The sequence below is a fragment of the Balaenoptera borealis genome (genome assembly GCF_965194805.1).
Source record: "Balaenoptera borealis genome assembly, chromosome: 13".
NCBI lineage: Eukaryota > Metazoa > Chordata > Mammalia > Artiodactyla > Balaenopteridae > Balaenoptera > Balaenoptera borealis.
In genome coordinates, this window is record NC_138870.1 from 27,816,991 (window position 1) to 27,831,917 (window position 14,927).

A 14,927-nucleotide genomic window follows, 5' to 3' on the forward strand; every position below is an offset into this window, starting at 1 on the left:
TTGCATTGAAATTCCAGACACCGTAAGTATAGGATGGAGGAAACATGACTTGACAGCACCGTCTTTAAACAAAGTAAGCCCATATGAGATAGCAGTGTGATGTGGCTGCCTGAAAATGCCACACAAGCTTCTGCTCTTTTAATAGAATCAGGATGTCTCAGATGAGCAGGACTCTGCCACCCCTGTCCAGCTGTCACATCTTATCACTCATGGTTTCCTCTCTGAGCACCTCATTTTTAGAAGGTTGTACACAAACTGGAGCATGGTCAGAGAGCAAAGATGAGGGTGTGGGAGGTTGAAATCATGTCCTGTGAGGAAGAACTTGGATTATTTGGCCTGAGGAAAACTCGGGGGGACAGAAATCGTTTTCATGGGAAAATGTGAAGCACTTGATGGAGTTTATGGTCATGAAGGAAGGAAATGTGGTATGGAAAATAAGACATCACGAAATGGTTAGGATGCATGAGTTCTCAAGTCAGGAAAACCAGGGGCTGGGGCGCAGGTCATTCTGTAGAAGACTGTTGGCCACAAAGAGCTGCTGCTCTGCCCCCCTCGGAACATCTGGGCACCAAGGAAGCCACCCCTGCAACAGCACACTGTCCTCATCAATTCCCTCCACTGCCATCTGAGCCATGTGTGGAGCCAAAAACATAGACGTGTTCCCGGCTGCCCCCTCATGAGGATCTCCCTCCCATCCCAATCAGTCACCCGGGGGCCCATGGAGTCACTAAGGCACTGACTTTTAGAAAATGGGTTAGTTTTCTAAATTGCATCGAAAAGTTTAAAAATAGTAGACGCCTGAGGGAAAACCATATGACAAGACTTTCTCTTCCTGCCAATGAAATTCATTAATTTCAGCCACCTCTTTATAGAAACTGGATATTATCCCCATTCCTGCACCTTTTATCTTGCTTTGTGTTTTTGAGGTGACTAGTTGCCTTCAAATTACGGTCAACTGTCTGATGAAGTTCTTATGTTTCTTTGACAATATGTGTCTGATATTTTCTAGAGGTAGCTGGCGTCAATTCGAGAGACAAACAGGGTAGTGAGTAGAAAATAGGCCTTAGTGTTGGAAAAGTTTAACTTTAAATCTTTGCTCTGCCACTTCTTAGCTGGTGATCATGTATTCACTTAATCAATGAATGTTTGCGGAGACTGTACTGTGATGCCAAGTTCTGTATTTGTTTTTGGTGGGAGAGGTCATGAAAAATGTCAAAGAAAAAAATAGTCTCAGAATACATGAGATTTTAATATAGTCCCATAGATCAAAAATACTTATTTTCCTCATGATAGGAATAGTGCAAATAACAACTCCAGAGTGTTGCTGAGACTTAAAACTAATATGAAGTTCCTAGGAGAAATTACATCATGTTGATTCACCAAATAATTTCCTTTCTTCTTTCTCCCCTTTTCTACCTTCCTTTCTACTGGAGGCCTTTGTTTAGGGAGGAATGTCAAATAAGTTCCTGTGTATACCAGGACATATAGATGTGTTAAACAATAATATCCCTTATTCACCTCTGCCCTTGAGGCACTAACAATCTCTTGAGTTCCGTTACATTTCTCAGGCCTATGACCTTATAATATAAATGTACAGTGTTATCTAATTCAGTTCTGAGCATTTCAAGTAAATACTTTAATTTTATAAAATATTTTATTATTATTAGTGGAGGCCATAAAGAGTTTATAGTTACGAAGAAGTTCTTTTCCTATTTGCTCATTTGTTTTCTAGGTGTACAACCTAGATGTCACAACCTCCAGGAAGCATTTCCTGACTACTTAGATTAGTGAATTGTTTCTGCTCTGAGATCCCTACATTTCCCTATCATGGGAAGCATTGCAGTGAAGTGTCTTAAAATCTAATTCAACCCTTGGATCATACAATCCTGGATTCAAATTCCAGCTCACCTCTTAGTGAGCTTTGGCAAGTTACTTAACCTAGGTCCCCCTTTCCTCATTCACAAATTGGGATTAATAAAGCAAGGTTAAAGGAGAGCACGCATAGTAAGTGCCTGCACAGTGCCTGGCACATGGTAAGCAATGAATGAGTGCTCAGTGCTCCCACCACCACATCTCATCATCATCACCATCACCATCATCATCGCCATGACACTTTGTTTGTTGAATATGCTTGTCTTTCTCAATTGACCAGGGACCATGTCTTCTGTTTTCCTTTTATCTCTACCACCTAACACAGTTTTAGACACATAATTGGAGTTTAGTAACTTGCTTGCTGAATGGTTGAAACAAATTCTGGTGGCCCCAGATGACAGCAGTGGCTTCTGGTGTTCTGAGATGCCTCCTCCTTAAGTCACATACTTCTCATCTTTTATGCCCTCAAAAGCAATGAGATGAGGCCTAGTTCCTTCAAGAATGAGTCTGCCAGAGTAGATCCTACAAAGAACAGGTAAGATCATGTAAAGCCCACAGCATCTCATAGCTGGAAGGGACTTTCTCAATCTCTCAACCCACCCCTTTCATTTTACAAAGTACATGCTAAATACACATGGGTTAGCCAAGTCCATGACTGGAAGACTGTTGACCACAGAAGAGGAATTTAGAAGACAATTGAGTCAGAGCGATTAGCTATTTTTCAAATTTCTTTTTTTTTACTCTTTCACCATCTTATCTATGGAATTTGTTTTTATTATTTAAGGATAACACTTAGCTAAGTACTTATAAATAATAAATGCAAAGTAAAATAATAATTAACCAGAGGTGATATAACTTCTAAAGAGGAAAAAACTGATACTCACTACAATGTAAGAAATATCCACCACATATTAAACACTTCATTAAGAGAGTGCATTGTGGTCCTGCTCACCTGTTTTCTAAATTTCATCACAAAGCATATTTCAAATGAACAATAATCTGTGACTGCATTAACAAAAAGAAAAATAAAATCTAATGTGAGAGATGGAAAAGAATTTAGACCATTTAAAAACTCTAATTACTCTAATTCTGGGGCTTGCCATTCCACAGAGGTCAAAACTTTGCTATAGAACAGCTTTATTTATACCTTCCTGGCAATAGGAAAGACAGGCCAGATTCCCAAGTGTTCACATTCATTTGCATTCATTGCATTTACTCAAATATAACAGAAGAGGGCAGCACACATCTGGTTAACTTAAACATGTCTGGTGGCCACATCAAAATAGTTGTCTAAATTTGTCCAACAATTCCTAAATTATCCCTTAGCACAGCTGTTGAAAAAGGTGAAAAGAGCATAAAGGAATTCATCCTTTAAGACTCCTGAGTTTCTACGAAAGGGAATCATTGAGCTAATCAAGCTGCAAAATGGAAAAACAAAGACTTAAAGAAAAAATAGAAAGAATTCCCCAAAGCTAAAAAAATGGAAATATTTTTTACATTTGAAAGACTTTTACTGAGTATGATAATCTGAACACCAGCTACTCAACGAATCAGATCTTGTTCCTATTAAAAAACAATAATTAATAAGTTACTCTGCAACAAAGACCACCTTATAAAAGGGTCTCTGTCTTCAGTGATGTTCTCTTGAATGAACTTAAATCAAGCCTATCTTATATTCTACTTTGCATCACAGACAACTTTAGTGTGTTTGCAATGTCTTATACAAAAGCATGAGCAATTTTCATGAATTTTGGTATCCTGGAGTTATACAAGCAGGTTTTGTTACAATAGAGAATATGTTGGCTTTAGAACAAGTGATGCTTAGATTCAAGCCTTTGAACGTAAATTTCAGTAGAGGCTCATTAATTCGACTTTAAATCCAGAATTTGTGATAACTTGGCTTAAATATTACCTATATAACATATAGGGAAAGAGGTTTGCTAAGCAAATACATAGTCTAAGCGGTTAGCAAGAGGAAATGCTGCAATTATTTAAGAATAATTGAATTTTTAATTCTAATTTTAACTTTTTTGCAAAATCTTTTTTGCAGAAATATAATATATGCATTTCTAACTAACTTCGCAGGTGATCCTAGTACATCAGCCTGATACCAGTAAACAGACTGCTCTTTGATTATTTTAGAACACCCAGCACACGGTCTTTCTTGGAGTAGATGAGTAACATAACTAACTGATCAGCTAAAGCCTGAACTTTTACTAGCTAGTGCTTTGTCAACCTAGTGTGAGCTATATTGTATGACTTTAAAATGACAAAAATAAAAGTAGATTTCCCATTCAGGTTAGCTTTCTCTGTCAGTCCCAGTTACTGACAATTTAATATATATAAAATAAACATTCTAAGATTTTTAACAATTCTTGCTTTTGATAAATAAAACCTATTTTCAGAAAACTGTAAAGATGATTTCCTTCTCTAATATCCTCTATTAATCATGGAAAAGTTTGTATTGCATGCTTTTCTCAATGTACTTATGGGATTGACAATATGCCGGTGTGTCCGACAACGCATACCATTTTGGAATAACAAATCTAACTGCTGAGCAAGTAATTACCATCATGTTCAGGTTCAGAACTTGAAGATCTTTCATTATGTTAATAGATCCTTTATTTTTAGATGTAGCCAAATACCAAATATGAATGGCCACATATGTCCTAAGGTACTTGAGAACTCTCAGGACTAATTTTGTGTCACTAATTTTTAAATACTGTATTTAATTAAGAAAAAAGCCTTGTCTTTTCTATTGGCATCATTCAGGGGGGAAAAAAAAAAGCTTAATCCAGATGTTTCTGTGTGAATGCACATTCCTCACTAAATCTCTCAGGCAGCTGCTTAAGTTACTGTTACTAACACGTTGCTCTGTTGTCTCTTCGTATACGTGTCTAATTTATCAGTTTCTTATAGATTGTCAGCAGCCTGCTGCCTCCGTACCGCCACAGCGCTCACAACTAGCCGGGGGGCAAGACTGCCCGACTCTCAGGTAAATTCAGATGTCCTCACTCTTCCCACCCAGTTGCACATCAGTTCCATAGACCCGCAAGCTCTCCTTTCCCACATTATGACTGCCTATACATAATTATACTTGCCACATTTTATTTCAAATATGGGCTACACAGACACACACTGGACTCCTAAAGTCCACAGGTGCCACTGAAAATGCAAGAGAGGGAGAGTTCATTTTACTGGCCACTGGCAAGTAGCCTAAGGCGGCATTCAGCTCCCCTGTGTGGGTAAATACTTGGTTAGTCCAGTGTTTCATTACCGTCCAAAATATAAAACCTGGAATTGCTTGTCTTTTGTCCTTAGAATATATTTCCCAGGCAAACAATTAGGAAGGATATAAAGCATATCTGATGTCTGTTCCAAGACAACTTTATGAAAGTGTTTCTTTTTTCTGTCCACTCAGTACCCTCAATGAAACTGAAATTGAAAGGTGGAGAAAACCTTGTAATTGGCATTCAAAAAAGAATATTTGCAGTGATAGTGCCTTTTATGTAAGATTAACTGAAGAATTTTAAAGGCAGGTCTACATACTCCCTGGATGCTAAACTGGAGAGTTTGCTAAACAATTTCTTTTCCAATGAAAGCTTTGCAAATCCATTATGAACTTACTTTTATGGTAAATTCCACGGGCGAACTTCCACACATCATCAGAGCACGCCATCAGTACCTAATCATTTTCTTGAAATCCTTCATCTCCAGTTATTTGGCCTCTGATGGTGTCTAGTTTTTATAGTCTGGTTGTGGCTGTTATAGCCTGCTTGTTGTTCTCTCCTTGTTTTAATATAACTGTTGCTCTTCTCCCAGGGCAAGGCTTCTGTTGAGTAAGGGCAGGCCCAGACATACTTCCATGTATGTCTGAGGAGTAGATGTCAGTAGCAGGCTGCATGTGGTCATGGGTTAGAGCTGAGAGCTGGGGAGCCACAAGTGCTCCCTGGAAACACAGCAGCAGCCAAAGCCCCAGTGATGACTTGGTCTCTGAGGTAGTTGTGCAGCCAGCTATTTAAGTGGGACATCAAGTGAGCAGGAGAAGTTATGTGATTAAATAGGCCCCAAGCCAGTGTCTTCCAACTGATGTCTCAGCCTGCTGTTCCCATCACTTCCAGCAACAGGTTTTTACTTCAGGAAAGTTCTTCATTAACATACAAATGCCATTAGTAATTTCAGTCATTAACTAACTGAATATAATTATAAATGTTCAAACCCATTTCAGTGGGATTCTACGTGTGTAATGCAGAAGAACGTGGGCTCTTAACCTACAGTCTGTTCTCCACAAAGTGCCCCCACCCCACCCAGGGCCTGGGGCAGTGCCAGGCGCCCAACAATTTCAGGGAGTGAATGAGCTCTTGAGTCACATTACTGGCTTTGAATCGCGCCTCTGACCCCTACTAACTGCGTAATCTTGGAAAGTTGCTTTCGCTGGCTGAGATTTCGTTTCCTTACTTGTAAAGTGAGAAAGAGAATGGCTACTGGGAGGATTCAGCAAGACACAGGGCTGGGCCACAGTGTGCTCTCAATAGCTGTTACTACCACTAACCGTTCTTAGTACCTAACCATTCCTTAAGACAGAAATCTGCTGTCTCTCATAACCTCTCTAATTTGCTTGGGCAAAGAGTAGAGAAGGCTACTGTATTAAGTGTTTCAATTACATAAGAAATGGAAAGGCTAATGAGGAATCTTTTTAAGTTTAATTTATTTCACCTTGCTTTTTTTTTTTTGAGAACCAGTTTGACTAAATTATTAGAACTTATTATGATTAAATGATTATGATTATTATGATTAAATTATTTGACTAGAACTTATCAAATATAGTATTTACATTCAAGAAGTGATTCCTCAATCTGTAAACCAAAAATATGCTTCTGTCACATAATATACACAGTGCAATTGTATTTTATGCAAATTAAAAATAGTAACACTATAATATGAAATATTTATAATCTATCACTTTAAGAAATCTTAAATAATAAAAAAAATTTTAATTATCATGAAACGACACAATGTGTTGGGCCGAGCTATAACCCATGTTTAAGCCGTTACTACACACTTCAGCTGGTCAAACAGAAATGCTTGCCTTCCTTTATCAAGAAGAGTATTGAACTCCATGGGTCTTCAAACACTTACGCCTCTTGTACGATGTGACCACCCTGTGCTACTTGCCGTAACTTATGCTGAATAACATGTTTAGTCCCCTAAAAAGAAATTCTAAATCATGCAGATTTAATGGAAAGAAACTCCGTTAGGTCTGTGGGAAAGTCTATCTGCTGCTCTATTCCCCGGGCCATCTGACTCTTTCTGGAGGGTGGAGGAAGAATCCTGCCATGCAGTATTTTCTTAGTCCTTGTGTTGAACCTTTAGCTCTCCCATGTTTACCTACCACATTTTAAAATAGATAGGAAAAGTCATTTTTATCACTGGTTGTCCTAACTAGTGCAGAAGAGCATATCTCCATTTAAACTAAATTTATAGCAGTTCAAAGAGTTTGGGAAGTAAGGGTGACCCCAAGCAGAGCAGTATTGTACATAATTATGATTCTGTATTAAAACTCAAGAGATATACATAATATACCAAAGATAAAAATTGTTTAATGCTCATTTTTAATGACTTGAATAATAGTGTTAGGTTTTTTTAAAATTATGATTAAATTAATAAATAACAATAATAAACCTTGAATAGCTTTCTCACATAACACTCTGGGCAGAAATTATTCTATGGTACTGAGTTTCAAAGTATAAAGGAAAAAAGCAGAGTTTTAGAAAAATGCCAATCTTTTTCAATTAAAAAAAAAATCCCCATAGTGTGATTTTCCCCCTATTAGTCACATTTTAAGAAGTCTGAACCCAAATCTGTTTTGTAGCATTACTTGAGGAAATTCAATGATTTTACGTCCTTATTCTCCAATACTTCTCAGCAAGATGTTGATGAGCCAGAGCATCTCTGTGTTCATTTAAACTGGAGGCCCTCGGAAGTGGTCATTTTGGAAGTCTGCATTATATACTTGCTCTTCTGTCATATTTACACTACCAAGCTAAAGCAGGTAGGGGGAACCCTTAGAGCAGATCAGACTTCCACAGGCAAATTAGTTCTCCTATTGAATCTACCAGAGAACTGTAGAATCCTCTAAAGCCTTGGTGCAGCATGTCCGTGTCCCCAGGAACTTCTTTGAAATGCAGATTCTCAGGTCCCACCCCAGACCTATTGAATCAGAATCACTCCCTGTGATTGCTATGCAGTCATTAAAGTTCGAAAAGAACTGATCTAAAGAAATCTTGCAACTAACCCAGAGACCTAGGGGAATGAGACTGCATGAAGAAATTGAAAAGAGTGATTGCTGGGGAGGCGTTCACATACTATTTCCCCAGTGCATTTCATTTTTCTTCTTGGGGGCATTTTTTTTGAAAATCTGCAGTTGTCTTGGCATGCTTTAGATTTAAGCCATTTTCTGTGCAAAAGCCCTGTGAAAAGAATGTGTCTGTTGAACCCTTACAACTGTGTCTAGCCCCTTGTAAATGCATTTCTGGCTGACATGCTTGTTTCTCATTTGCAGTCCTGACATAGCTCTGCCCGATGAGCAGCCACATTCCAGCTCGCAGTGCGCCCCTCTCCACTGTCTCTCCAAGCCTCCTTACCCCTAGTCTTCATCTCCCGTGGACGAATACCTGGGGTGAACGTTTTGTAGCCACACACAGGATACTGCCCAAGATCCAGCGGGTGTTTTCTTCTCGGTGGTTAGATGTTTGATTGAATTAATGGCCATCATTTTGGAAGATGAGAGGAAGTTGGGAAGAATAACACAAAGCACAGACTCTGGTGTGATAAAACACTTTATGGTTTCTCTAAGTCACAGATAAACTTCTGCAATCAAATGGCTACAGTTCAGTTAAATCAAAATAAACAAAACAGGAAATATGTATCTCAGATGGCTGGCTTTACCTCGATAGCTTAAGAGAGACCTCAGACAATGTAAAATACATATATTGTAAAATCATCTTTCCTTACACTTCAAATTCAGCTATAGAAGTTGATTCTAATTTTTTGGTCATTGATATTTACTTTGTACTTTACTTGCCACATGATTTACGTCTATAAAAATCATTTCTATGAGAGGTGAACTTCATTTATTTTAAAATACACATAATTTACTCAATTAAGTATGATTTTAATTTAGTCTGAAATCTGGAATTGGCCAGACTGTGGTCATTTTTCTTGCACAAAATGATAAATGAGGTGCATCGGAATGTTAACAATAACTGTATTTTGCTGCTACACTGATATTGTTTATGCACTTACTTTCTAATCAGTAGCTCATTGTCTGCTGGTTTTTTTTGTTTTTTTGTTTTTTTTTTTAACTAGAATTCTTCACTGGACATTATTAAGTAAATCTTAAAAAGACACTATGTTATGGTTCATTGACTTACTCAACTTTTGATGGCATCTTTAAGTTTTTTTAAATTGCAGACAAGTAGATGCACTGGTGCTGCTCCTTTGTGTGTGTATATGTGTGTGTGATAATGTTAAAGAAGGCTAAATAACGTGAAGGGAAAAAAATGGTGTGTTTATTTAATGACCAGAATTTTTTTTACTTCTCCCCAATTCAGGGTCTACTATGAGTATTTCTTGTTACAAGATATCAAGTATAAATGGGAAAATATATGCATATGTAGATGTAAGTTAGCCTTTGGTTAATTAATTTACCCAGAAAGTGTTCAAATTTTGATTAAAATTGTATGTTTTGTTGTTGTTAGGTTTTTTTCATAATGCATCTTCCTTGCCAAAAAAAACAACAGGTAATAAACCTTAGCTCACTGTCTACTTTTGACAAACACTCAGGTGCCTACAATCATTATGTTATATTGAGATAATACATGTTCCTAGTTAATTTACAGATTCTGCTGAGTAACTTTTATGACTTAATTTAAGGCAGTGGATTTTCACAGCAAAATTTATTTTGCACATAATCTGACAAACAAGGAAAACAGCTAATTGAGCTGAAAGGTCTAACACTCTTGGGCTCCTTATATCAAGTGCTGCCCACACACCTGCTCCTATCCCTCATTCCTTGTCTAGTCAGGTAGCCTTAACTTGTTTAAAACCATACCGGTTTGACCTTTTCATGTAATGATATCTGTAACTTCTCTTTAAAACAAAAACAATCCTCACTGTTAACTCAGAAGGTAGTTAACAATGCAGGGCTCTAACAATGGCGATCCAGTAGGAGCCACTCAGCTTACTTAGTGGAAGTGGCCCATCAAAGGTGGTAGCCAGTGGGTAAGTCATAAAGCACAGAGCAGGAGCTCTCATCAGTCGTACACCTATTAAGTAGTGGTCACTGTTACCAAAACAACCAAGGGATTTTGAATTCCTCATATGAGTGCTATTTTCAACAGCGTCATTTATTATGCAACTTGCAGTAGTTGGAAGTCTTCACCAAAATAGGGATTCAGGTTAAAATACGGAAAAAGAAACAAAACAAATCTTCATAAACCCCTGATCATGGCAACCTAACCTTCTGCTCTTTCCACTTGCATTGCCTTGCTATTCCTAAACATTTTCTTTATTTTATCGGTGTTGTATCTGCCTGGTACCAGTCTTAGTGAGACTGTGTGGATTTTATTAGAGTCCAGTTAAAGGAAGCTCCCCCACCCCCATCCCTGCTTTTTCTTTTTCAAGCATCATGTGTTTGGACCTGAGAAGTGGCATAGCTGCTAAGTTGACTTTTAATAAAAACTGTGCCTGAGGGAAAATATGCCTTTTTAAAAAGTACCTCAGAACATTTTCCTATATTGCCTCATCATTTTCATTGGTGGTGCAGGGAATTCAGCAGTGAGTATTGTCTGTGTGTAACTATAGGGCATTTGTGCTCTCTTGCGCTGTATTTGTGACCAGCTGAAAAGCTGGGTCATAGACAAAACACTTATTTCTTCCAATAAAAAGTTTATCATTAAGTTATTATGTATTAGTTTTATTTCAGTTCATTATATTAACAGAGTGGGAAATGCTTGTTTTGAAATAGTAATTCTATAAAAATGTTAATTTTAGCAAACTTTGCCAAAAAGATATAGAAACTTGGAAATAAATTTCTAATTTTCAGCACAAAACTAGATTGTAGTCCCTAAGCAGTAAGAGAGAGTTCCATGTATTTATACTGTGGCTTCACTTAGTATAGTTTAAACTGAGCCATATCTATATTTATTTATAGGCATTTAAAATGGACAAATAGGTGTAGCATTGATAAAAATCAGTACCTGTAAAGAAACATCAGGATTTAAAAGGAAACTGGAAAACTGAAGAAATAGTGAAAATAAAAAAGAATAAACCTCAATAAGACTAGTTGAAGACAGCCTTGGGGAAGAAAAACCAACTATAGAAGTATAATGACAATACTCGCTAATTATTGCAAACACAGTGGGCAAAGATTAAAGATAACTAGCAAGACTTTAAAAAGTAAGCACAATTACCATACTGAAAAGAATAGGATGCAGAAATGCTTTACTACTGAGGATTTTTCTTAGTTAAAAAAATAAAATATTTAAAATAAAAAGGAGCAATAAATTGCCTTTGGTCTGGGTGCACAGGGGCATACAGGACCCAGAATTAATCTTTCCAATCAACTCATGATTCATCATATCCCTTTTTCATATCCAATTCTGTCTCAATAAGAGGAATTTGGAGAACTTGGTGAAAATAGAAAGTTATTAAATAATTAAGAAAAGATCTATTTATAAAGATTATACTTTAGCCTAGGGAAGAAGAGGTACAATAGTGATCATCAAGAAAAGTTAACAAAGGATAGGTACCAGCTATGGCTACCGTTACTAAGACTAGAATGAAAAAAACAAAGTCTTCAGTCTGAAGGATTTATATTAACTCTTGGAAGGAGATTTTTAACAGTGGGAAATTAATCATCAAAATTGATAATCATAAGGAAGATTTGTTTTTTAAGAATTAAATATTACTGGTTTTCTAGTAAGGATTAAGTTATGTGGCAAGAAATATTACGATAATGTATTATAATTCTGGGATTCCATAATTCTATGGTTCTTTTATTTAAAAATACATTAAAGTTATACTGGTTAGTCATAAAATATTTTATCCCTTGAAAATAGGATAGCAATCTTAATTGTTCCAAGATATTTGGTAAAAAACAAAACAGGGTTGTCAGTATTATTTTTCCTTCCAGCTATATTTCATAGTATCTTTAAAGTTGTCCAGAATGTAGTAATTTTACCATAAAAAGCCTCAATTGTTAGAGTCTAAAAAAACAAACGTCCTCAGGAATACTTCAGAAATAGGTATGCAATCCCTCAGGGGGGCAAATGCCTCTCAAATTTTATCTTTTCTTAAAAGGATCTTCAATCTACAATATTTGCTTTTTCCATGCTTTGAAAAATTTTCCTGTACAGATAGTCTTTCTGTTTCAAACAAGCATGAAACACCAGTCAAATTAATTAACTATGAATGTGGACATTTCCTGATATTCTGTTTTAAATAAAATCCTTACAATTATCAATTGGAAATTACAAAATATGAAAAGGAAGAAATGAAATATATTTTCTACTGAGTTAAGAATGGCAAATTTAATGTGTAACTGTTATAATCAATCAGCCAAAAGACATAATCTGTATCTCAGAAAGACACATCATGGGAAACTGATGGATTTCCACCAAGGAACTGTGCTGGTTCAACCCATGATGCCACAAATGTGTTAATATTGTAGATATAAAGTAGGACTAGATTCAAAAGGAAGTCTTAGGATAAAGTTCATAATTTAAAAAATTTACCCTGTATGTTTTTTGTTTGTTTATAAACCAGAGTGATTTTAAATAGCCCTTATATTTAAGATTTCAAAAAATTTACAAGAATATGTTTTCATTAAATAGAATATAATTCTTCAAAAAGCTGTTAAATTGAAGATGTGATAGATAACATGATCAGTACTGATATTGACAAGCAATTTTTATTTTAAAATCACTTCCTGTGGATGTACAAGACCAATCTAGCTCCCGAGTGACCTTTTCCATTGTTTGTAATAATGCCCCCAGATGAGTTGTATCTGTAATTTAATTCATCTTTATTTAAATGACAGGTTAACTGCCACAGTCCTTGATACATTGCATTTGTATCCTGATCCTATTATGTTTACATCTGAAAGATTTCATCTAGACATCTCTTTTGTCCTTCTTACTCAAAGAATAACTTAAAAAGATATTTAGTATTAAGATATGTTCCCTAATCAAGGATTTTCCAGAAATAATATTCTACTTATGAAGAAGAGCAGCAATTAACTGCCTTTAGTGTAAGGGTGTGAGTGCATAAAAGTATGCCGTGTAAAATGTTTGCATGAGATATTTCACATCATGTAAGCTTTCCCATATTCATAATATGAACACTATAGAAGTCTTATTTCTCTTGTGATCTCTCCATTAGGAATGTAAGGAGATTCTTTCCTATATTTGGTCTCCTTTCCGTATTGAAATGCATGGCTCTAATCCCTGGTGTATTTTCATCCCTTTCCTCTGGAGTTATTTGAAATTTGCCCTATTTAAACTGAAGCCTGGATAAACTGCTGAGCCAGATTATTTCTGTGATTGGAGTTTAATTGCTATAGAACATTGGTTGAGAACACGTTTTTATTTTAACTTCTTTTTCTTTCAAAATTATTCTATTATGGTTCTCTAATGAAAACACTGAGAAGTAAATCTGATGCTTTCTAGTGTGACTGTTTTTCTTTTTAAAAAGTCATTTTAAAACAAAGATCAGAGAACTATAAAAAGAAATGGCATCATTTTGTTGACAAATCATTATTCAGTGATAATGGAGATACAGAATGAATCATTTTGTTGTTTGAGTTCAAAGATATGATTGTGCACCAAATCTTAGAGGAAGTAAATGATTTTAACTTTATTGTCACAAAGTTTCTAGCTCAATGGTTTGACTGTTAGTCAATTAAACAATTCTTTGAAAATATTTTATGACATTTTTGTAATCTACTCAGTGTTTTTATTTGCATGATTATGCATATGTGATGAACCCATACATAATTCTAGCATTGTATTTCTTTCCAGTATTAACACTTGTGTAATGTGTGGCCAACCCTGATTTGTACACTGTATGATTATTGTTGTAATGATCCTGCTATTCCTACATTTAATTGCAATTTTGTTATTTGCCTTTTAGTGTTAAATGATGTGAAGTGTTTCCACCTAATGATAATACCATATGAAAACTTGACTAAAAGACTGACCTAAGAAACTCTTTGTTGCTAATTATTTTTTTAAATCCAAATTTCATAGGAAACTTGTTCTTGAAGACAAATGCCTTTATTTTAAATCCAAAAAATTATTTTATGAATTTATTTTTGCTTGTCCTTTTAAACTTTTTTGTTGACAATCCTAAGTGAATGTCTCATGGGAGAATCCATAAAATATGTGCTTGTATTTGTATTTGATCATGCACTCAAAGGTTGGAAAAGACACCACAGTGCTAAGAAAATAACTGAGGCCAATACATCAATTCTTTTATCTTGGTTTATGTTACCAACTGCATATGGTGTAATGCATAACTCTTTCCAGTAAATAAACTGGTTATCTTTCATTCATTTCATCTATGGTACTATTTTATCAGTTTGAGCAGTGTGTCTGTATTTTATGTTGATTTGCACTTACAAAAAAAGGAAAAAGTTATGAATTTCTATGATTTATATATTTACTTGAAGTGAACGCTTATTCAAACTAAAAACTGAATGCTTCGCTTTGCATTTCTACACAATCTTATTAAGAAATGTGTGTCAACTTTGCCCATTTTCTCCATTTATCATCACTCCTACTTGTAATCTTTTCTAAAAGGTTGTTTTGGCAGGAGGATACGCTTAGCTGAATTAGATTAGAAATGTACCAACATGAAGGAAATGCCTGTTCTTAAAAAAAGGAAACAGTATTTTAATGAAAGAAGAATGAAGCTTGTATGCTTTATTTTGGGAGACAATGCTTTGTCCTCTTTCATATGAAGAAACATCAGAGTCTCAAACCTGAGGAAAGTTA

The 14,927-nt window shown here is 35.7% G+C and overlaps 1 protein-coding gene across 6 annotated transcripts in view; it reads left to right on the forward strand.

Moving 5' to 3' along the window:
• Positions 1-14,485, forward strand: part of BICD1 (BICD cargo adaptor 1) — a 220,707-nt gene extending 206,222 nt beyond the window's left edge. For 2 of the 6 annotated variants that reach the window (XM_082352133.1, XM_082352137.1), the window contains exon 8: positions 8,435-14,485. In XM_082352133.1, coding sequence (XP_082208259.1) covers positions 8,435-8,522 — 88 coding nt within the window. In that variant the 3' untranslated portion in view covers positions 8,523-14,485. Of the gene's footprint in view, positions 1-4,781 lie in introns of all 6 variants that reach the window. The other 4 variants (XM_082352131.1, XM_082352134.1, XM_082352132.1 and 1 more) reach the window with 4 other exon arrangements.
• The last annotated feature ends 442 nt before the right edge of the window (positions 14,486-14,927 follow it).